Source organism: Miscanthus floridulus, chromosome 15 (assembly GCF_019320115.1).
Source record: "Miscanthus floridulus cultivar M001 chromosome 15, ASM1932011v1, whole genome shotgun sequence".
NCBI classification, from domain to species: Eukaryota; Viridiplantae; Streptophyta; class Magnoliopsida; order Poales; family Poaceae; genus Miscanthus; species Miscanthus floridulus.
Window position 1 is genome coordinate 86998530 of NC_089594.1, and position 24239 is coordinate 87022768.

The 24239-nt window shown below is 42.5% G+C and overlaps 1 protein-coding gene across 17 annotated transcripts; it reads right to left on the bottom strand.

The window, feature by feature from the left end:
- Positions 1–12245: 12245 nt before the first annotated feature.
- LOC136509024 (uncharacterized) lies at positions 12246–15567 on the bottom strand. 17 transcript variants are annotated; one of them, XR_010772187.1, is made up of 6 exons: positions 14969–15567; positions 14764–14789; positions 13243–13281; positions 12999–13120; positions 12810–12862; positions 12246–12272 (listed from the first exon to the last, which is right to left on the bottom strand). XR_010772187.1 is itself a non-coding variant. In XM_066503819.1 (5 exons), exons 1-4 carry the CDS (start codon positions 15157–15159, stop codon positions 13032–13034), a joined length of 345 nt encoding a protein of 114 aa, XP_066359916.1. In that variant the 5' UTR covers positions 15160–15567; the 3' UTR covers positions 12712–12862; positions 12999–13031. The 17 variants fall into 17 exon arrangements, 3 of the variants coding, with proteins under 3 accessions (XP_066359916.1, XP_066359917.1, XP_066359915.1); XR_010772185.1 differs by having other exon boundaries at positions 12810–13120; XR_010772191.1 differs by lacking the exon at positions 12999–13120 and having other exon boundaries at positions 14651–14789; positions 14899–15567.
- Between the last annotated feature and the right edge of the window lie 8672 nt (positions 15568–24239).

Consider the following 24239-nt stretch of genomic DNA (forward strand, 5'->3'; position numbering starts at 1 on the left):
GGCGATTAGTCCTTTCGAATAAAGACTTGAACTCCTTCTTGTTTTCATAAGCCTCATATTTATTTGCAATTTCAGATTGTGTTCATCCCGTTCTTGCTTGTATTCTCGATTCGCTTGTAGGAAAGCCTTCTCGATGAGGTCAATCGCGTTCGCGTGGTTGATAACCAATGGAGCAGTGGTGTAATGGTTACGGGGGTCCGAATCAGTCTTGGTTCGAAGCCTAGATCGTGAACGTCGAGTCTCCACCAATCAACGCTATCATATCTTTCGGAAGATCGGGTCTAGTCTACATCAACGCTGATCTTCACTGAGGCAATACGTCAGAAGGCTGAAAAGCTTATCAAGAACATTGAAGATGCTAAGGCTGGGAGGTTGAAGGTGGACCGAGAAATTGATGAGTTCACCTTGGCCCTCGGGAATCCTGAGCACCCAGGACGTTGCCGAGGGTTCGGGATCATTCCGTGGATGTTCGGTTTCCAAGGCGACAGAGACTCGCACAGTAGCCGCAAGCGAAGAAAGGAACTGGTTGAGGAGAGCTGGCGGCGCACACTAAATCCAAAGTGCATTCTGTAGAAGTAAGAATGCAGGATGAAATCAATCGTCGAATGGCCCTTGCCCAATCTGGAGCACAGCCCGATCCACGGGACGAGCAACGGTTCGCTGTGGATTTCATCAGGCAACGCACCTCATGTGAGCTGCATATACCGGTCGGCAACCTGACCATCACTACTAGAGAACAGACTTTAAAACGATGTCCTAATTTAGCATTAGCCTCGGCATTTTTTGTCCCCAGACTAAAGGACCCTTTAGTCCCGGTTGGTAATACCAACCGGGACTAAAGGTCCCTGCTCAACGGTCGTCCGCGGGGCAGGGGTCTTTAGTCCCGGCTGGTATTACCAACCGGGACTAAAGGTAAACCTTTAGTCCCCGTTGGTAATACCAGCCGGGACTAAAGCTTTTAGTCCCGGTTTGGGTGATGCTCCGGGAATAAAGATTAATCTTTAGTCCTGGTTTGGACCCCTAACCGGGACTAATAATCCCGGCCTATAATTCAGCTCATTTCTTCCTCTCCGAGTCCGAGCCATTCCATTCAAACTCACTGCCTCTGTTTTTCAGCTTGTTGTTGTTCTTGCTCTCTCCCCCTCCATTGGTGTTGCTCTTTGATTTTGGAGGTAACAAACTTAATCCTCTTATGTTTTATCAGTAGCTTATCTCATTTTGCGATGTAGATGCATGTGTAACTTTATATGTTGGACTTTATTATGATTTTATATGTAAACTTAGAAAATTGTAGAAAATCCATACTAGTTGAACTTGCGGACTATGTTCAGCTCGGCGAGCATGTTCTCTACCGAGCGGTAACGGACGTCAAGGAGGAGCTTTGATTCTATGAGGGAGAGCGGCAACGGTCGTGGAAGACCGTGTTCCCTTTCTCGTAGAATCGGAGCTCTTCCTTGGCCAAGTACGGTGCCGTCCGGTGGAGAAATGCTCGCCGAGTTGATCACGTAAGCAAGGTCAACTAGTACGGATGGTTATTTATTGAAACATGTTTTTGAGCTATAATTTGATGGATATTTGATAACTTCAGACCTACAAATATCATCTACAAATGTTACTATCCTCGGCAACCTAAACGTCCGCGAGCTCGCCGATATCGAGCAGGTCACTTAGAATTATTTTTTTCATGAAATGAACTACTTAGAAATCATGCCTTTTATTTTTTAGAATTAAATTTTCCATGAAATGAAAAACTTAGAAAATAGTTAGAAAATTGTAGAAAATCCGTACTAGTTGAACTTGCGGACCGTGTTCAAGTCGGCGAGCATGTTCTCTGCCGAGCGGTAACGGATGTCAAGGAGAAGCTTTGATTCTACGAGGGAGAGCGGCAACGGTCGTGGAAGACCGTGTTCCCTTTCTCGTAGAATCGGAGCTCTTCCTTGGCCAAGTACGGTGTCGTCCGGTGGAGAAATACTGGCCGAGATGATCACGTAAGCAAGGTCAACTAGTACGGATGGTTATTTATTGAAACATGTGAAATCCATACTAGTTTTGTTTAAATATATCATTTTAGAAAATAAGAAATTTACACTAGTTTGCAAAAATAAGTATAGAAAGTAGATGACAACTGGTACCAGATCATCGGCCTCTCATTCGGTTGCGAAACGACTGAGGCCAGAACTCCCTCTCATTATCTGCGGCAAGTGTAAGCAGAAGATTGTGATGGAGTACCGAGTCAAGAGACAGGGACCCAACAAGGGTCGTGTTTTCTACAAGTGCCCGGATCGCGATGTGAGTTTCTTACGCATTTTATCTTTATGGCTAATTGACCTGCTTTTCTTGAATATTTTTGACTAAATATTTTTTGGCTTTAATTACAGTGGGAGGGCAATGGATGTGATGGTTGGTACTGGAAGGGAGATTATGCTACATACGTGCAGAATTTGGGTGCGCTTGAGGTAGCGGCTGCTGCTGATGAGGCAGTGAGCCAGCAGGAGAAGCTTATTGATATTCAACAGAAGAATGATTTGTCTGTTTTAGTTGCGTACGATCACGAAATAATTATGTTACTCAAGTGCATTGTAGTTTTAGTTTGTTTAGTGATAGTTGGGATTGCTTACGTTGTAGCCAGACTTAGTTAATTAATCAACCGTGTGTGTGTCATTTATGTTGTGTAATAAAATACTAAATTATATTCAAGGTTTTCATAATTTGTCGTGTAATACAGATTATGTCACGCCATTGGATGTACAATGCCGATCGCCGCTCCCAAGACTTTATTGAGGGCTTGCACTATTTCTTAGGTGTGGCCAAGGCAAATAAGCGGGATGGTTTCATGTGCTGTCCATGTGCCCTATGTAAGAATTTAAAGGAATATTCAAGCTTAATGAGTCTTCATTCACATTTGCTTAAGTCAGGTTTCATGTCAAACTATATATGTTGGACTAAGCATGGAGAAAGCGGGGTCATAATGGAAGAAGGTGAAGGAGAAGATTTAGACATTGATGACATTATTGCTCAGTATGGTGCTTTTGATGATACTACAATGGGGGGAGATGAAGAAGAGGTAGCGGTAGAAGATGATCTCGGTGATGCTCTTGGCGATGCCATTCGTGATGCACAACAAGAATGGGAAAGTGAAAAAGAGAAAGTTAAGTTCGAGCGCATGCTTGAGGATCATAAGAAGTTGCTATACCCGATGGCCGAAGAGGGGCAAAAAAAGCTGGGTACAACACTGGAATTGCTACAGTGGAAGGCAAAGAATGGTATATCCGACAAGGCATTTAGGAATTTATTGAACCTCATAAAGAAGATGCTTCCGAAGCCAAATGAATTGCCCACCACTACGTATGAAGCAAAAAAGGTTGTCTGCCCATTGGGATTAAAAATCTAGAAGATACATGCATGTCCTAATGACTGCATCCTCTACCATGGCAATGAATACGAGAATTTGGATGAATGCCCGGTATGTAAAGCATCGCGGTATAAGATTAGGCGTGATGATCCTGGTGACGTCGAGGGTGAACAACGTCCTAGAAAGAAAATCCCTGCCAAGGTTATGTGGTATGCTCCTATAATACCATGCTTAAAACGTTTGTTCAGAAATAAAGACCATGCAAAGTTATTGTGGTGGTATAAAGAATACCGTAAGGTAGACAATATACTGAGACACCCAGCTGATGGGTCCCAGTGGAGAGCGATAGACAGGGAATTTCCAGAGTTTGCAAATGAGGCTAGAAACTTAAGGTTTGCCTTAAGTACAGATGGTATGAATCCTTTTGGAGAGCAGAGCACTAGTCATAGCACTTGGCCAGTTACTCTATGTATCTACAACCTTCCTCCATGGTTATGCATAAAGCGGAAGTTCATTATGATGCCGATCCTCATCCAAGGTCCGAGGCAACCTGGCAACGATATTGATGTCTATCTGAAGCCATTAGTTGAAGAACTTCTAGTTTTATGGAACAAACCAGGTGTACGTGTCTGGGATGAGTACAAACAAGAACACTTTGACCTACGAGCAATGTTGTTCGTAACAATCAATGATTGGCCTGCTTTAAGTAATCTTTTAGGTCAGACAAACAAAGGATATAATGCATGCACACATTGTTTTGATGACCTTGACAGTATATATTTGAAAAGATGTTGAAAGGTCGTGTACCTTGGCCATCGTCGATTCCTTCCATTGAATCACCAAGTAAGAAAGAAAGGGAAGCATTTTAAAGGTAAGCCAGACCATCGGAAGAAGCCTCATAACCGAACCGGAGAAGATGTACTCGTAATGGTCAAGGATGTGAAAGTAGTATTTGGAAAGGGACAAGGCAGTGAATCTGTTCCCAAAGATGCTAAGGGACACGCACCCATGTGGAAGAAGAAGTCCATCTTTTGGGAGCTACCCTATTGGCAAGTCCTAGAGGTCCGCAACACAATTAACGTGATGCACCTGACAAAGAATCTTTGTGTGAACCTGTTAGGATTCATGGGTATGTACGGGAAGCCAAAGGATTCACTTGAAGCACGCCAGGACTTGCAGGGCATGAAAGAACGAGACAACCTTCATCTAGAGAAGACAGATGATGGACGTCATTACTTAAGTCCTGCTAGCTACACGCTTAGCAAAGAAGAGAGGGACAGCATGTTCGAATGTCTAAGCAGCATCAAGGTCCCATCGGGATTCTCCTCCAATATAAAGGGTATAATAAATGTGCCAGATAAGAAATTCCTAAACTTAAAGTCCCATGACTGCCACGTGCTTATGACGCAATTACTTCCAGTTACTTTAAGAGGAATTCTACCTCCACATGTATGTCTAGCCACCGTGAAGCTATGTGCATTCCTCAATGCAATTTCTCAGAAGGCAATCAATCTAGTGGAACTAGCTACTCTACAGAATGATGTGGTTCAATGTCTTGTCAGCTTTGAGTTGGTGTTCCCTCCATCCTTCTTTAATATCATGACACACATCCTAGTTCATTTGGTGAAGGAGATTAGTATTCTTGGACCTGTGTTCTTACATAACATGTTTCCCTTCGAGAGGTTTATGGGAGTCTTGAAGAAATATGTGAAAGTCCGTTCTAAGCCTGAAGGAAGCATCGCCTAGGGCTATGGAACAGAGGAGGTCATTGAGTTCTGTGTTGACTTTATTCCTGACCTTGCCCCGATTGGCATTCCCGAATCACGACACGAGGGGCGACTCAGTGGTAAAGGAACTTTAGGGAAGAAAACATATATCGGCATGGAAGACGATTATTTTAATAAAGCACACTACACAGTTCTTCAGAACTCGTCATTGGTGCATCCGTACATCGAGATACATAAGGAGTTCTTACGATCCAAATTTTTAGGGAAGACTGAAGCTTGGATTAGGCGTCAGCACATGGAAAGTTTCAGTGGTTGGTTGCGAAAAGAATGTCAAGGTGATGACAATATTGATGAGCAATTGTATTTGTTGGCTAGGCAGCCATCGTGGCATATCCTCACGTACCAAGGGTACAAGATAAATGGGAATACATTTTACATAGTTGTCCAAGATAAAAGGAGCACCAATCAAAATAGTGGTGTTCGCATAGATGGAACAGATCCAAATGGGAATATACAAACATATTATGGCCGCATAGAAGAGATATGGGAACTAGACTACACACCTAATTTTAAAGTCCCTTTGTTCCGGTGCCAATGGGTGAAGCTGACCGGAGGAGGGGTAACAGTCGACAAAGAGTATAGAATGACAACAGTGGACCTCAACAATATTGGGTACAAAGAGGAACCATTCGTCCTTGCTGCCGATGTGAGTCAGGTGTTCTATGTGAAAGACATGTCTACAAAATCAAAGAGAGGAAAAAACGAAGACATCAACTCAATGATCAATGAGCCAAAGCGCCACATAATTCTTTCTGGGAAAATAAATATAGTGGGAATTGAAGACAAGTCAGACATGTTAGAAGATTACGAAAGAAATGTCTAAATTCCACCCTTCATAGTGAAGAAAGATCCAAGCATCATGTTAAATGATGAAGACACTCTATAGTTACGACAAGATCATAAACAAGGGTCATATGTCAAGAAGAAATTCACTGTTGTGCCCACATGATACAACGATGTATGTTTAATATATTCTGTTTTAGACACGGATATTATGTAATATGTTATGACTTCACAATTGTAGATCTTGCTGAGATGATCAAACTTGGTATTACCAGCCGGGACTAGATGTCCTTTAGTCCTGGCTGGTGTTACTAGCCGGGACTAAAGGGTCGCGGGCTATATATATCGAACGTCTGTTCTGTTCATCTTCGATCTCGCCTCCGTCGCTCAGCCCTGCCTAGCCGCGCCATCCGCCGTCGTCGAGCTCGTCTCTGCCGCGCCACCGTCGTCGTCTACCCCCGCCCGGCCGCGCCATTCTCCTAGGCCCGCATCGCCGCATCCCATCTCCGCCGCCGCACCCGACCCCACCCTCCGTCGCCGACGCTTCCCGCGCGCCCACGCCGTACGGCCTCCGTCGAACTCGATCTTGATCTGCTGCTCTCGATCAGGCCATATTTTTTAGATTTTTTTTACAAAGTCTCGGCTGTATGTTAGATTAAAATGTATTAAATTTTAATTAGTAGTTTATTGTTAGTTTTTTAGTTATTTTTACATAGTTTTTGATATATTAGATTTAAATGTATTAAAATTTAATTAGTATTTTATTTAGATAGTTTTTTATTATAGTTTTTGATATATGTTAGATTAAAATGTATTATCTATTACAGTATTACTAGTTTATCTAATTTCATGTTAGATTTATTTAATTGGATTTAGTAATTATATATTCTAACTCTCTATATATATTATATCTAGAGAGAGATTCTATATGTATACATATGTACTTAATTATTTCTATATGTATATATACATGTACTTATTTTCATGTGTTAAGAGAGAGAGAAAATTGTATCTAGAGAGACATTCTATGTGTATCACATGCATATCTAGAGATATAGATATATGCACTTATTTCTATGTGTTGAGAGAGAGAGAAAATATATTGTATCATTCTATGTGTATATATATACATGTACTTATTTCCATGTTGATGAAATATTATGTGTTATTATATTTAATTGGATTTAGTAATTCTATATGTGTTATCACATGTACTTATGTTATGTACCATAGTAATTCTATCTATGTGTTATCTTGAAGATACAAATGGCTGCTCCGGATGATAACTTGAGTGATGACATAATGGTGGATATTATCAACGCCGGCACCAATGTGGATGTAGATGACACGAGTCAGTACTTTGCTGATTATGAGGATATCCTGAATATGCCGGTGGTTGAAGATCAACAAATTGTCGCGCAAGAAAATACTGGCGAGGTATATTCGATTATCTATCATCTCTTATAGATGCATGCGTACGTATATTTGTTGTTAATCGTTGTGTTTCTACTCATGTAGCCGGTCTCTGGATCTACATCAACCACCGACAAAAGTAGGAAAGTCCGAGGGCCAAAAAAGCCATTAGAGGGCCGTTTCATAATATCAGAATTCGACACCGACACCGGCAAACCATTGGGACCACATGCTCAGACATATGTCAATCAATGTGGGTTCGTTGTAAGGGATATGATCCCAGTTAGTGCTCGTGAATGGAAGCAGAAGATATCCGCTCCTAATGTTAGTTTTGTATCTGATCAGTGACAAGAACCTAGCTTGGAGAGATATCACTCAGCATTTCACATTACAAGCAGATGATGCTTTGAAGGAGCTAGTGAGGGATTGGACAATGAAGAAGATGGCAACATTGTTCCAGAGTTGGAAGAAGACATTGTATAAAAAGTTTATCTTGAAGAATGCTACACCGAATTTCAATGCTAAGGCATTTGTCAAGTTGGAGTCCCATTGGGATGCCTTCGTAGAATACAAGACATCCCAAGACAGTGAGGAACGTGTGATGAGGAATCGACAGAATGCCCGACAGAAGCAATACCATCATCGCATGGGATCAGGTGGTTATAAGAGTGCTATTTCCCAAGTGGCAGAACCTAGAAGCAGAGATTACTGCCAAGGAAATCATACCTGAAACAATAGAGAAGAACTAGCCTCAACGCGTGAAGTATTGGTTCTACGCTCATGGGGGAAGCCTAGACCCAGACACTAGCAAGCTAATTTTTAGCCAAAAACATTGAGAGAGCAACACAGAGACTAGCTCGTGCTAGGGAAGAAGCTGATAGTGGTGTTTTCAAGCCCAACAGAGAGAAGGATGAATTGACATATGCCCTAGAGAATCCCGAACACGGTGGTCGAACAAGAGGCTATGGAGCGGTTCCGTGGCTATACGCATTCCCAGTAGACAAGGATACCTACAGAAGCCGCCAAAGAAAGAAGGATGAGGAGGCAGAATGAATCCGTGCATTGGAGCAATTTGTTGATGAGTCACGACAAGCATTGCTTGAATCACGTGAACGAGAAAAATCTCTTGAGGCAAGAATGCAGGAGGAGATCAAGAGGCAAGTGCAGCTAGCAATGAGTCAAATGCAATCGCAATCAACGTCGGGAGTCACCATTAGCCCCGTTGGTCAGATGAAAAGCAATTGTGCTTCTACGGAGCTGCCAGTTATTCAAGATGACGCTGGGTTGTGCTTCCCTGTTGATGACATTACCGAGCCTCTAACAACATGTGAGCTGCACATTCTAGATGGTAATAATGCATCAATCATGGTGGCTGTCGGGGTTGTATCTCCAATAGACCGAACGAAGACACTAAGAATCCATGGGTCAGTTATTCAACCTGGATATGCTAGCAGTCTCGGTCGATAGAGTGCTCAAAGGTTACAGCAATGTTCCTCTTGACATTGAAGGCGGTGATGGGGAGAAGACACTAGGAGAAGCAGAGAAGACATTTATTCAATGGCGCAAACGCTTCATCATCATTCCTGGGGCGCCACCGCTTCCCCTACCTCACCCTAGGTACTGAATGAAAGTGAATGAAATATTATTTTCCATTAATTTTCTATTGTCTTAAAAAATAATTGACACACAACTTGTTTTTGTAGCAGGGTCTCCCCCCAGCCTAGCCGAATCATTCAATTCCCCATCTCATCACAGCGTCGCGGGGGGCGAGACGACTTCATCCCCACGGCGATCGCCAACTCCTACACCGGCCCCATCGCCTCCACAATGATCTCCAACTCCTACACCGGCCCCACCGCCTCCACAACGATCTCCAACGCCTCCACGCCGGTCTCCACCAACATCGGCCACATCGCCTCCACGCCGGTCTCCAACACCGCCCCCACCCCCTCCACAGCGACACACTACAAAGACGTCTAAGGTCTCGGCGGCAAAGAAGACCCCGAGAAAAAGAGTTATTTCTCAAGAAATACTTTCTGAAAAGACTGATGAGCAAATAGCAACTGAAGAAGACAAAAAAGTGAAAGATTTTTTTATAGATACCAAAAAGAAGAGTCAAGCGAAGCTTAAGGAGAAGCCGTACTTTTACCTACCACGAGAGGTGCTAGGCAGAAGGTCGATGCTCACAAGAAAAAGATGATTGAACTTCGTAAGCCTTCGCCACTATCAGACTATGACCGCTCCCTCAGTGAAGTCACATGATGCAGATAAGAAAAGGAAAAGAGCATCAGGGAAGGATGTCCCACAACTCGGACAACAGAAGCAACCAATGCAAAATCTTGTTGTTGCTAATCAATATGGTTCCAACATAGAAGTCTATCGACCAGACAACTCTGGAGAAGTGTCGGTTCAAGCCCTTAATGCTTTTTTTCAAGATACTGGTTTAACCTTGGATCAATTGACGGGCAAAGCTCCAATCCTAGAACCTAGAAGTTGATACCTAGAAGACTTATAAATATGGCAAAAGTCTGTACAACCCTGCGGCTCTGAATGAATTGGGTACGCAAATGTACTTGCTCAACAAGTGGTATATGTAGGCGTGTGGCAGGGGTGAGCAGTGGATCTTTGTCAGATTTAGAGACCATCATTACTTCCGTGGCGATGACATCTTACATATTAGTTTCGAAGAATTGCATCAACTATACCACATGGACGCTCTGGACAAATCAATCATTAGCTCCTTTTGTTTGTAAGTGATTCTTACTTTTATTTAATAAACTCACTTCCATGCGTACGTGTATATAATTATTCCTCACATGTAACTTATATTTATATACAGATTCCAGATGTCAGAGCTCCAAAGAATACAAGACACCAGTGTTGGCTTCATTGATCCTTATATCGTATTCAAAACCGGTATTATTGTCAAGGAACGATGGGTATCTGAAGCATAGGAGAATATCATGATGTTCTTCGTGAAGCAGCACGACAAGACAATAATACTTTTCCCATACAACTTTGAGTAAGTGTTAATAATAATGTAGTCTACACATTTTATGTAATATCAATACAACTTATATGCATGTACGTGTGTGTATAAACCAATGCAGTTTTCACTGGATACTCATTGTCATTGAGTTAAACTCAAGTCGGTTACTAATCTTTGACTTGTTGAGAAAAGAACGGGCACTATACCAAGATATGATAAACATTATCTAGGGGTAATTTCGATCTCTCGCGCACAACTATTATTGAATAGACTTTGCCATAATTTATTAACGATCATACATTATTGGTCGCACAGGGTTTGGAAAGAGTTTATTCGGCAACATCGCAAGGATTGCAAGGCACCACTTAATGTAGTTGAAATACCAGTAAGTTGTACTATATACACTTTCCCCACGTGTTTAATTACTATATCGTACTTCAATTTACGTGTGAGATGATGAGAATAATCTTCTTCTCGTACAGTGGTGTTTGCGGTAGGAACCAGGTAATAACTTATGTGGATACTACGTTTGTGAATTTATCACTGCGCACATAAGAAGAACTCCTGAAGATGTCCTCAGAGTACGTATATATCAATTTTTATTTATTTTTAAATGAATATATATACATATATGTGTATTAATACTTTTCCTTTTATTTCAAATGCAAGACTGAATGGTTGAAACGAAGGGTCATGCAAAAAGACCATCTGAAAGCAGTTCAAGAGTCAATAGCAGGATATCTTCTAGAAAAAGTGCTAAATCCCAACGGCGAGTTCTACTTTGATCCTAAGGAATAAATGATGTAAATTAAATGTTTATTGATATCGTTATTTTTGAGAACAAGATTATGAAAGTGTTGTATATATACATATATATATATATATATATATAATATATATAGTTTTATACTTTATTCGAATATAATAATGCTCAAGATGAGAATTAGATGTAATTATACGCATGCGTGTATTTATATTAGCAGCGTAGAATACATACATAAAAACATATTATATATTAAACAAATATGTGTAACTGAACTGAAAACAAATTAAACAAAAAAAAGAAAAAGAAAAGGAACTTTTAGTCCCGGTTGGGGTTACCAACCGGGACTAAAGGGTGAACCGTTAGTCCCGGTTGGTGTTACCAACCTGGGACTAAAGGGTGCACCAGGTTTGCTCGGCTGGAGGGCCTTTAGTCCCAGGTTGGTGTTACCAACCGGGACTAAAGGTCCCTCTTTAGTCCCGGCTCGATGACCCGGGACTGAAGGTTCCACCTTTAGTCCTGGGATCGTTGTCCCGGCACGGTAACCGGGACTAAAGGCTGTTACCGCCCGGGACAACAAGTCCATTCTGTAGTAGTGCATTAAGGTATACTCTTATACATAATATTTATGCAATCTTCTCAATCCATCGATCCACGCCTCGGGATTGGAGTTTAACTAGTGGTGGGGCGCGCACTTTTGCGCGCCCGTGCGGTCAAAAATCTGAGAAAACTGAGGCGCGACAGCAAAGACTTTAATCTAGTTCATGGTGTGGTAGCATTACGACAGTAGATAAGTATTATTCTAAGTATTGAAATAGATAGCCACATAAGTTTAGTCCGCAGCCACATCGTTGTACCTTAAGAATGCTCATCGTGATACATTCAATAGGCTGTAAAGGAAGCAAGTAAGTTTACGTCTTTTAACTAACCATAGATGGTGGTGCAATGGCCTGGATATCACACAAGTAGGGCTTCGGCGTACGGTACTTGCAATGCAAGAATATCGAACATGTATGATCTGTCCCTGGTTTCGTGGATCGTTCGTACAGAATATCTATTGTGCTGTATTTTTTGGTGTTTTCCCATGAGTACACGCAGCAGAATGTTTGGGCGATGCAGCTGCTGGCTGTGGCCTGCCTCTCCCTGGCTTCCATGGTGGAGACACTCGTGTCCTCCCTCCTGGACCTATAGGAAAGCAAATAGGAAGTTCTCTTAGCAAGCTGTGATCAGCGGGTACGTTAAATTATTGATGAATGGATGCCAATACTGAAATAGCAAAAAATAGGACTGGGTACTATTATTTGTTTGCAAACTAAATTGAAGAATAACGTGTGCACGGTAAACCTAGATTGTAATGAAATATCATATCATGGTGAAATCATGTTAACAGTGGGTAAAGCTGGGCAGAGTTAAATGTACCTATTATCCTAAACTCAATTGATATATATTCCTCTTAAATCTAAAAAATAGAACACAAGGAAAAGCGTTGAATCTCAAAAAATATAGGAATCGAATCCTAACACGGATCATGATATGTTTCTCAATCTCTTATTGGACGAGGCACTCAAAAAATTGTGACATGGTATGTTTGTGGAAGAACCATTGAAAAAACTCAAATTGGCAGAGCACTTGTCCATGAAAAGGATCATGGCACTATATGTAAGATTAATAAAAAGAAATGAGCATGTACTATGAGAACCTAACATCAAAGAAACAGGATACCTTAGAATGAGCTACAAATATCATCAACCCGAGATCCTGATAAGGGAAAGAACCTGCATATCAGCAGCCATGAATAGGATCAGGCCACTATATTTAGTCCAGGGAACACAGTTGTTAATGCACCATTTAATGGTACAAAATTGATGGAAATGCATACCACTTTTTATCTGTACAGGTACCTTTAGTTACCTAATAGAAAGCAGAGGTAGAACCATAATGCAATTATTCCATAGAAGCACACACACGTTTCATTTCAGGATTTTTCAATTTGATACCGACAAAACCTCCAGCACCACCTTGCTCTAAAAAAGCTACATCCCTGAATTCTCTTTAGCCCCAACGTATTAAAGGCATATAATAATCAATGGAGGATATGACAGCTGTAGCATTAGGAGGGAAGACATTAGAGATTTAGAAAAAAATTCATAGATACCTGAGGTCTCCATCAGCTTCCTCACTGCCTCTTGTTTCTCTGAAAAAATAGAGTGTACCACCATGTTAACAAATTACTGGAAGCAAGATACAAGGCTAGCTTATGTAAACTTAAAATGTAATCTTCTCAGAAGAGGCATTATAAAAAAATAGCAGATCAACCAGATGAAGCAATACTCTGTACAATAAATCGACATTAGCAGTTAAGCAGTGTCATGAAGAGGGAGCTTCAAATTTAAGTGTGAGTAAGCACAAGAAACACAATATTTTAGTGAATGTACAAAGCATCATTGATTTTGTTCTTTTGATCCCAAGTTTGCAATGGATAAATTGCTTGTTAATGTGGTAGGCAAATCTAGAACTACCAATGGAAATTCAAGACTTGTACTATCATACTATGAAACTCTAATATGTGTATAGCAGAACTTTGAAACAAGCAGGAGATAGAAGACAATACATCTATTTTTATGTATGAAAATAGAGAACAGTGGATTCTAGATGGATGCGAAGCAGTACCTGATCAGCACCCAGCTTTTAGTTTTAAACAGGAAAAAGTAGATAAGCATTTTACAATGGATGCAACGATTCAAGGTAAAACGGATAGGATCAACCATGACTGATAACTTCCTTTGTCTAGAGTCATGGGAATTAGGAACTGAAAAAAGCAAACGCAAATAAGATACCTGTATTCGGAATTCCAGAATAGTACAAATTTGTTACACAAGCTATGGAGTGCATAGATAATATTGGCCTAGCTACAACTGATGTTTTCCTGGTAGATTGCAGCCACCGAAATCCTACTACTCCCGATGACTAAAACACTGAAAGGAGATGCAGCTACCAGGTTCAGCGGATTGAACTTGTTGTCCAAACTCAGTCAGCAGCTATCTGGCGGTCAGGAGGAATAGCACACTGCTGCATTGCAGCTAGACTGAGAAACCAAAGCAGCCTGGCAACTATTGCTTTTCAATAAGTTTCGGAACAGTACATAAGCCTGCTGACTAAACAACTCTCAAATTCACCAAAAAAATCAAACCAATAAAAGGTGGGAAAATTAGATAAGGACAATGAGTAGGTAACTGTTGCTGGGAAGGAGTCACGTTTCTGAAAATTAGAAGAGTGCTGCTTTTGCTATTGATGTGTATGTGAAAACCATTGTTTCAAAAGCACAATAGTATGCAGTGTACAAACGGAGGCTGTCCAAAATTCACCAGGAATGGGTTCAAACCCAATTTGATTCTAATAAAACTCGAACACACCAAATCAGCCAAACATTAAGAATGGAACTCACTGAAAATAGGCTGAATTCTAGAAAAAGAAAAACACAAGAAGGAAAGATCTCCCGTGATCATTGCTGTAAAAGTTAAACATAATTTATGATGTAATCATCAGATATTGTAGATCATCACCTGATCATGTTGTAGGAGTATCTGGCCATATACATAGAAAATTACAGATTGGACAAAAGTACAAGAAAGTCATCAGCTTATATGTTTCCTCAAAAGAACTGATTGGTCAGTACCTCGTTTCTCTATCAGCGTGTTCCTCCTGTAATCCGCAAAAATCGGAGAAGATTCAGTTCGAATCACCAAGAATCGAAGAGGATTCAAATGGAATCCTCGAAACCAAACAGGAAAGGGACAAAGGTGAAAAATACCCCTCAAATAAATTCATCTGTGGTGTGCAGCAGGAAGAGCACGAGGGGAGGGAGAAAAATGGAGCCTCACCAATAAGTATCTGGAACGGAGGAAGGGGAAGATGGGCGAGAGAGGATTAGCCGGGAAAGCGACGAGGTGGTCCTTGTTGGTCTGGTCGTGTCGGAGCCGTCGCGCGCTCCGCCCAGTTGCCCCAAAGCCGCGCTCACCGACGTGGCCCGCCAGAGGGCGCACCGGCCCTGCACCGCCCCATGGCCACGCATGGAGGGCGCACGCTTGCCTACGCCACCGCACGTCCGCGTCGCTACGGTACGGTGCGCGCTCGCACCGGGTAGGGTGCTCGCCCCGTACCGCGCCTTCGGCACCACACGGAGAGGGAGAGGAAGAAGGAGAGGGGTAGGGGAATAAGATGGTGATGCACCGCCATACAAAGCTGGCGAACTTGGCCGCCGTTGCTGCCGGCGAGAAAGACGCGGCTAGGGTTTCGTCGAGCGGCCGCGGACCGCATGCAGCGCAGGGGGGCCGGCGAGGAAGAAGAGGCAGCTAGGTTTCATCACGGCCGCCGGCGAGGAAGAAGAGGTAGGCAAGGCTGTGCGGAGGAGGAGGAGGCACGGGAGGAGGAGGGCGGCGCCCGCCGTCTCGGCCGGCGCAGTCGCCCCTGTGGCCGCCGCTTCGGGGGAAATTGAGACGGAGAGGAAGAGGAGAGACGCGTTTTTTTTGGGAAGTCGAAGGTGAGATATCTAGATTCTGAAGTGAAGTTAAGCGGGGTGATGAGAACAGAAGCTGAAGAAAGCTGATTGAGACACAAAAGGTAAGCGAAGCTGATTCAGGGCAAAAGCTGGTGTAGCAAAATCTTGATCGTAAATTCTCAGATCCAACAGACGGTAGATTTTGGGGTGACGTGCATAGGTGCTCCTTCAGAGGAGCTGGCCATCTTTGTTTGGGTTGAATTGAATAACATCTTTATTTCTGCTATATGTACAGGTGGCGTACGGGAGTGCCTTACCAATCCTGGCAGGGCAGACAAGCCATGGCATGGAGATTCCACCTGGCTACGCCAGCGTCGGAGTAGAGCAGCTCGCTGATAACCAATATGAAGGCCTAGAGCTCGAGCTCCCGGGAGGCGATGGGGAAAGGACACTAGGAGATGCGCTTCAAGCAGGCATCATTCTATGGCGCAAACGCTACGTCATCATCCCGGCACGGAGGCATCACCGCTCCCCGCAGAACCCCGGCCGCAACCATCTCCTCAAAGGTCAAGACCGACTTCTCCACCACGGCCTGCTCCAGGACCGTCACCACCGGGACCGTCGCTTCGTGCTCGATCAAGGTCTCCATCTCCACCACATCTTGGCGACGACGACGCCGGGACTAAGAGCAGCCCCGAGCAAGGAACCTGCTGCACCACTTAAGAAGTCGCGACCACCGCCTCCCAAGCCAACACAGAGAAAGAAGAAACCAAAGGAGCCTGAAGTCACTCCTGAGGAACGCTGGGAGGCAATGACTCACGAGGAACGCTGGTCCGAAATCCAAGCAGAATGCAGGGTGTTGTTCAGGAAAAGGGCTGAAGAAAAAAAAAGCAAGGGAGATGGTGCCACAACCGGTAGATCCAAATAAATTACAATTTTTTATTAAGATGTCAGAATCAGTCACACTACCAGACTCAGTGGCTTTGCCGAGTGCCAGGGTCACTCGGCAAAGCCCAATTTGCATTTGGCAAAGGCTTTGCCGAGTGCTGCACTCGGCAAAAGACACTCGGCCAAAAATGGGTCGGCAAAGGTGTCTTTGCTGAGTGTTTTTTTGTCGGGCACTCGGCGAGCCTCGGCAAAGTTGGAACCGAAAAAAAAACCCGGAAAAAATGGGAAAATGGAAAAAAAAATGGAATTTTTTTTAATTGGTGGAGGCCCCCGCGCCCATCTCCGGTATTTTTCGCGTAAATTTCGCAGCAACGCGGACGACAGGATTCGAACCCGCGACCTCCCCCTACGCGCAAACCTCCTCTACCACTACACCACACTGTCACTTATGTCTAGATTCCGTTTTAGTTCCCAACATATTATACTAAACCAAGTGCAACACTACTGGAAACGCGTGCTTTGCCGAGGGCCTGAGGCTTTGCCGAGGGCCAAATCTCGGGCACTCGGCAAAGACACACTTTGCCGAGGGCCAACCACAGGAGCCCTCGGCAAAGAACGGCCCTCGGCAAATACAGGCCCACGACAAATCAAATCTTTACCGAGGGCTGCGGCCCTCGGCAAAGATGCCCTCGGCAAATTAGGCCCATTGGGTCACAGGCAGGCCATTCCCGTCAAGCTTTGCCGAGGGCCACCCGTTAGGCCCTCGGCAAAGGTTTTTTTCTGTGAAACCAGGTTTTTCGGCAAAAATTTTTTTAAAAAAAAGTCTTTGCCGAGGGCCTCTAGACCAGGCCCTCGATAAAGTTTTTTTTAACCAGTTTTTCAGACCAATTTTTTTTTATATAAATCGTCTTTGCCGAGGGCCCGAGGCGAGGCCCTCGGCAAAGAAGCCCTTTGCCGAGGGCCAGGCTAGGTCCTCGGCAAAGATTTTTTTTTTTGGTTTTTTTAGCCCAGTTTTTTTGTGGTGCTACAATACATTGTTTTGAACTCAATTTTACAATTTGGGCCAATTTTGACTTTTTTTGTATATTTCCTTAATTTATTTCGATTCTTTGATTTTTTTCTAATATGTCAAATTTGAACTGCAGGTGCATGGAATATTGTCAATGTAGTGTTTCGAAAAATGTTATTCATGTTAATTGGTGCATGTTAAGTCCCTATCCACGAACTCGCATCAAATTTCGCGCATCTTCTTCACGTAACATGACGACCGACTTGCTGGAAAAGTGTTTTTAAATTATATAAAATCCATACGAAGTCCAAAAATCACGAAACTTGTTGAGGTGTCATGTTATCTAGGCTGTGGTAAAAAATTAAGAAGGTTTCGAGCGAGTTGCGACGTCGGATGCCTGAAACCCAGACATCTCCACATCACATTTAGTCCCCCTCATGTGGAGATGTCTGGGTTTCAGGCATCCGACGTCGCAACTCGCTCGAAACCTTCTCAATTTTTTACCACAGCCTACACATGCGATAACATGACACATCGACAAGTTTCGTGATTTTTGGACTTCGTATGGATTTTATATAATTTAAAAACACTTTTCCGACAAGTTTCTCGACATGTTATGTGAAGAAGATGCCCGAAATTTGATGCGAGTTCGTGAATAGGGACTCAACATACACCAAATACCATGAATAACATTTTTTGAATCACTAAATTGTATTATTCCATCCACCTACAGTTCAAATTTGAAATATTCGAAAAAAAACAACGAAAAGAAATAAATTAGGGAAATATATAAAAAAAAGTCAAAATTGACCCAAATTTTAAAATTGAGTTTTAAATAATGTATTATAGCACCAAAAAACTGAGTTCAAAAAAAAAACAAAAAAAAATTTTGCTGAGGGCCTAGCTTGGCCCTCAGCGAAGGGATCTTTGCCGAGGGCATGGGCCAATGGCCCTCGGCAAAGAAAATTAAAAAAAATACTCCAGCTTCTGCTTTTCCTTCCCCACTCTCTGCTCCTTCCCGACGCTTCTCGTCCCTCCGCACCGTGCCCACCGCCACCGAGCGCCGCAGCCGCCCCCGCCCCCGGCGAGGTTACTGCTGCCAAGCACCGCGTCCGCCTTTGCAGCCCACGGGCCGGCACATCGTCCTGTGCGTGGAGCCTCGCGACCCTCACAGTGCTCAGCGCGGACGGCGGCGGCCCGTCGCCCCACAGCCGCATCGCCGCCTCCGCTCGCCCCACCGCATTATCTCGCCCTCCGCACCCTCTCCCTCCCGGATCTTGCTCCTCGCAGTGCTCTACGCGCACGGTGCCACCGTTCTCGGTGCGTCAACCAGCGTCTCCTCGCCTCCGCCATCTCCTTCGCGGCAGCTCTAGGGTTTCCCACCTCGATCCGACTCTGATCTACAGTTCTCGTCCCCTTGACGCAGGAAGATATACAGCGTGTGCACGCCGAGGCCGCCGCACGACTGGTCGCAGCAGCTCTACCACAGGTACTGGGAGCCGTTCGTGGAGTACATCGACTCCATGGTGAGCCGCCTGTTCATAACGGGTCCAGTTTGCCTATTTACCCTTCTGCTACACACAAAGGTTCTTCTTAGTCTAACCATGCTCCTCACAAATTTCAGATCATGCCCGAATCTTCCATACCATCCATGTCTGTTGGCTGGATCTGAGACCCCCTGTCCCCTTCGCCTTATTCAGGTAGTATAAGCTTCCTGCTGTGATTATTTGGTCCGAACTCTGTTCACCTTCATTGTGTCTTCCATGCTGCAAATTATGACTGCTAGCTTTCCCTTTCATGTATTGCTTGCACGACTCACCAATAGCTTGTGATTACATCACGGCGATGACATACTTATCAACTTAATTGTGCATCATCTCTGGTTCTATGCTTGGCAGCTGACCGTTCTCCGCTGTCGAGTATTTAACAAACTTTCACATATACCTGTTACCCTGCCGCACATGCTTGTGACTTGAAGCAGCAGCCAACTGCATATTAGCACATGCTTGTGACCTGAAGCAGCAGCCAACTGCATTTTATTTGCCCTCCTCTTTGTTTTTGTTTTCTTAATTACTGTTATAGTGGCATAAATTAATTTGTTCTATCTTAAAAAGTAAGTCTGATGAAGGGCGGGCCCTTTTTTAAAAAGTAAGTCTGATATTTTTCATTTGGCTTTTTAGCTGTTGGCCAAGTAGGTAGAATCTGCAATTGTGAGCGTGTCAAAACTTCATTGTCATCTTCACCATCCTCCTGCCCTCAGATTTCAGGTGCTGCTACTGTACCTACAGATGGGGGCCAACAGTTCAGGTTTCTCCCTTTTATAGGTATATCTTGCTTTGCCTTTGCGTCTCATTTGTGCATGCTTCTATTGTGCAGCAATAGCCTTTAGTTGCTCCTGTTTTTTTGTGTTTCCTCACGTTACTGCTTGCCCGGCCAGTCTAATTTCAGACTGATGTTATGTGTAGCTTTTCCCTCCCTTTTTTTGCGAGTAACGGCACATTGTTAATTACAAAACTCCCTTTTTTGCTCCATACACTCCAATTTACAGCAACGGTTCCTAATATGCTTGCAGGGAAGTATCGCAAGGGTAATTGTGTGCAAATATTTGCATCTATCATTTATGCAATATTATGGATATGCTTGTGCTCAGCTAAAGCAGCAGCTATAGTAGTACTTCGATATCTTACTACTATTATCAGTTGGCTCTTGAACTACAAGAAACAAAAGTAGTTGCTCCTTTTGTAGGATTTACAGATGCTGGTCACACTAACACTAGTGTTGTTAACAGATAATCAAATAGGATGAAAAAAAAGTCATTTGTGCAACTGTTTTTTTCTTTTTCCTGTTACCAATCTTAAGATAGCAAAAGATCTTAACAAGTTAAGGTAGTATCTGATCAATTTAACAAGGAAAGAAAGGAATGAAAAATGAATGACTTGCAAAAATATCTGTACCAACATATCTTTATCTAAGAAGTATCAGACTTGAAGTGAAATGAAAAGAGTTCGAAGTAAAATAATGGGCCAATGTCTGTTTTCCATAGTCCAGACTAAGCAGACCACTACTGACAATGTCTCTTGGTGGATTTTACAAGTAGTTGTCTCTTGCTACATTCAATTCCTTTGAATTTCTTTCCATTTCCCTTTATTCCAAATACATTCTGTAGTAGCTAACTGGGAACTGCAAGTACACATACCGTCCCTCATGTTGTTTGTTCCTATTTGTCTCTAATTTACATCAAAACGAGTGCAAGAGGTCTGTACAGATTTTATAGTTGTGTCCTGCAAGTACTGATCTGGCTGCCTTGTGTATAAAGATAATATCTTATTTTTGCAGAGTGCATAATCTATAACTCTACTCCTTGTAGGTCATTGGGTCACACCCATATTTGTAGTGATGTCAACTCCAGCAAGGACTTTTCTTTTGTGCAAGCAAGGACTTTTCTGTTGTGCTGTCCAAATGTTTCTGTGAACTCTGTATTTAGGAGCTAGACCTGTTGTGTAGTAAAGATTTGCATGTTGCTCTAAACCAACAGTATATAAGGGCTGTCATATTGCTGTATTCCTAGTTCACTAGTCTGTACAGTTCGGTCTATTTGGATTGGGGACATGTGAATTTATGATGAATAAACTCTTCATGGATCACTTGTGTTAAATTATTGTGTAATGTGCCCTGTGCCCTGTGTAGATGCATGAACATCTAGAATTATGGTTGTAATATATTGTGATTTGTGGTTCACAGTTATGGTTGTGATATATTGTGAGAAAATGGGTTCTATGTGATGGTTGATATATGTATGTATATATATGAAATGCTTATGTCGATGGAATGCAAAAAACAAAAAACAAAAAAAAATTTCTGTCCTCTTTGCTGAGGGCAATAACCAAGGCCCTCGGCAAAGAAGGGTCCTTTGCCGAGGGCCCTAGCAATAGCCCTCGGCAAAGATTTTTTTGGAAAAATCCTGAAAATTTCTTTGCCGAGGGCCTGAGAGCAGGCCCTCGGCAAAGGTTTTTTAAAAAAAATTCAAAAAAAAAAACTTTCTTTGTCGAGGGCCGGCCCTCAGCAAACAATTTTTTTTAAAAAAAAAACCTTTGCCGAGGGCCCTGGCAATAGCCCTCGGCAAAGATTTTTTTGGAAAAATCCTGAAAATTTCTTTGCCGAGGGCCAGGGAGGAGGCCCTCGGCAAAAAAAATTCAAAAAAAAATCATTTCTTTGCCGAGGGTCGGCCCTCGGCAAAGAAACCGCCAACGGCGCCGGCGCGTGACGGCTTCTTTTCTTTGCCGAGGGCCGTCCTGGCCCTCGGCAAAGGCTTTGCCGAGTACCCGATAAAGGGCCCTCGGCAAAGACCCCTTCGCCATCTAAAAATTCCCCGAGGGGTCTTTGCCGAGGGCAGCCCTCGGCAAAGCCTTTGCCGAGGGTTTCTGGTCCTTTGCCGACCCTCGGCAAAGCATGCGAGTCCAGTAGTGTAAATTGCTTGTTTGAGGCCCTAAATGAATTCAAATAAAATGTTGTAAACTACAAAGTTTCATAACTTTTCGAGATCTACACTTTTAGTTTAGGAAGTTTTTCCATCCGAGGTCGTTTACAAAATTTGAATTTCAAAATTTTGAAATTCAAACGCAGTTTTGCATGACAAGATGATTTCAAATCAAAAAGTTGCCAACTACAATGTTTCATAACTTTTCGAGATCTACAGAGTTTATTTTGGTTGTTTTTCCATCCGAGGTCGTTTGAAAAGTTCAAATTTTAAATTTTTGAAATTCAAACACAGTTTTGCATGATAAGATGATTTCAAATCAAAAAGTTGTCAACTACAATGTTTCATAACTTTTCGAGATCTACAGAGTTTATTTTGGTTGTTTTTCCATCCAAGGTCGTTTGAAAAGTTCGAATTTTAAATTTTTGAAATTCAAACATAGTTTTGCATGACAAGATGATTTCAAATAAAAAAGTTGCCAATTACAAAGTTTCATAACTTTTCGAGATATACAAAGTTTATTTTGGTTGTTTAGTCATCTGTTCATCCGACATGGTCGTTCTAACATTATTCACAAATCTTATATATCTCTCTTGTAGTTTCATAAACTACAAGAGAGATATGTTAGATTTGTGAACAAATTTACTTTTCACTTTGTCATATGAAGAAAAGACCAAAACAAACATTGTACATCTTGATGAGTTATACAACTTTGTAGTTGAAAACTTTTTCATTTGAATTAATTTATTGCTTCAAAATATGTTTTGAAATTTTCTTTGCCAAGTGTCAAAAAAACACTCGGCAAAGAGCTTCTTTGCCGAGTGTCAAAAAAAACACTCGGCAAAGGCGTCTTTGCGAGTGCCCGAAAAACAACACTCGGCAAACCACTTGCCACTCGGCAAAGAGCCAGTCTCCGGTAGTGTCAAGAAGACGATGAGAGGAAAAAAAAAGGAAAGGAAAGTCATCTTCAAGTGGTGTTGTCCCCCGCCTCGGGCATCTACCAGAAAAAGACACTAAAAGGATAGCAGCAACGCCCTTGGATCAACAAGAACAAGTATTGAAATTCATGGAAGATTCATGTATGGGACTTGATGCATGCACTACCGGAATCGCAAGCTTTGCCGAGTGCTAAGAACTTTGCTGAGTTTTTTTATATCGGGTACTCGGCAAAGGATGTCTTTGCCGAGTGCCCAAACTCGAACACTCGACAACGACACGACCCTCGGCAAAGCTGGTCTTTGCCGAGTGCTCAGGGTCGGCACTCGGCAAAGACGTCCTCTTTGCCGAGTGCTCAGACATGCTACTCGGCAAAGACTTTCTTTGCCGAGTGTCAATGTCTCACACTCGGCAAATTTTAGGCCCGCCGTTAAACCAGCCTGCGGCCGTCAGCTCTTTGCCGAGTGTTAAAATGCAGCACTCGGCAAAGAGGCTCTTTGCCGAGTGTCAAAAGCAGACACTCGGCAAAGTATAATTTTTTTTACTCCTGCACTTCAAAAATTTTCACCTCTCCACGTACCACATGTGGTACTTCATGCTTAAGTTTGGTGTATTTTTGAATTTATTTGCTAGTATTTAACTAATTAATTGCATTTCAAGCAATTTTTTGAATTAAGTTAAATTTGAACCGCAAGTGATTCAAATATTTGGAAAAAAAATGAGTATAAAATTGATATTCATGTTATTCAACCCAGTTTGAGGCCTTACCTATAAGATTATAAGGGGCTTCGAACATCTTATTTCGGAAATATGACCCCGAGCTTGTGTGGTTGAATGGTTTTTAAATTCTATAAAAAGGAAAGGAAGTCCGAAAATCATGAAATTTGATAAGATGTCATGATATCATATGTGGAGGTTGTGGTAAAAAATTGAGAAGGTGTCGCATAAGTTGTCACGTACATTGCTTACAAACCGAAACATCTCCGAAGAAGTTTCATGATTGTTGAGAATGATCTGGTAAGATTTGGAGTGAAAGTAACGGTCGAGATGTGGTTTGACTCCGAAACTTTTTGTATAGCCAATAGACATCAAAGATTGTGTCATGTTAAATTTTAGTGATTTTTTGGATCCATTTGATAATTATTAATTTTTAATTGCAATTATATAAATGGAATTTGAGCTATAACTATATGAAATCATGGTCTATTTTTCGCTGAAGCATCAAATTTGCATTGTTGAGTGAATTTGACAAGGTATTTTCAAAGTGTATTGGAACAAATTTGGAAAAAACGGTTAAGGAAAAGGGAAAGGAAATAGAAAAGTTTTTTTTTAAAAATATCTTTG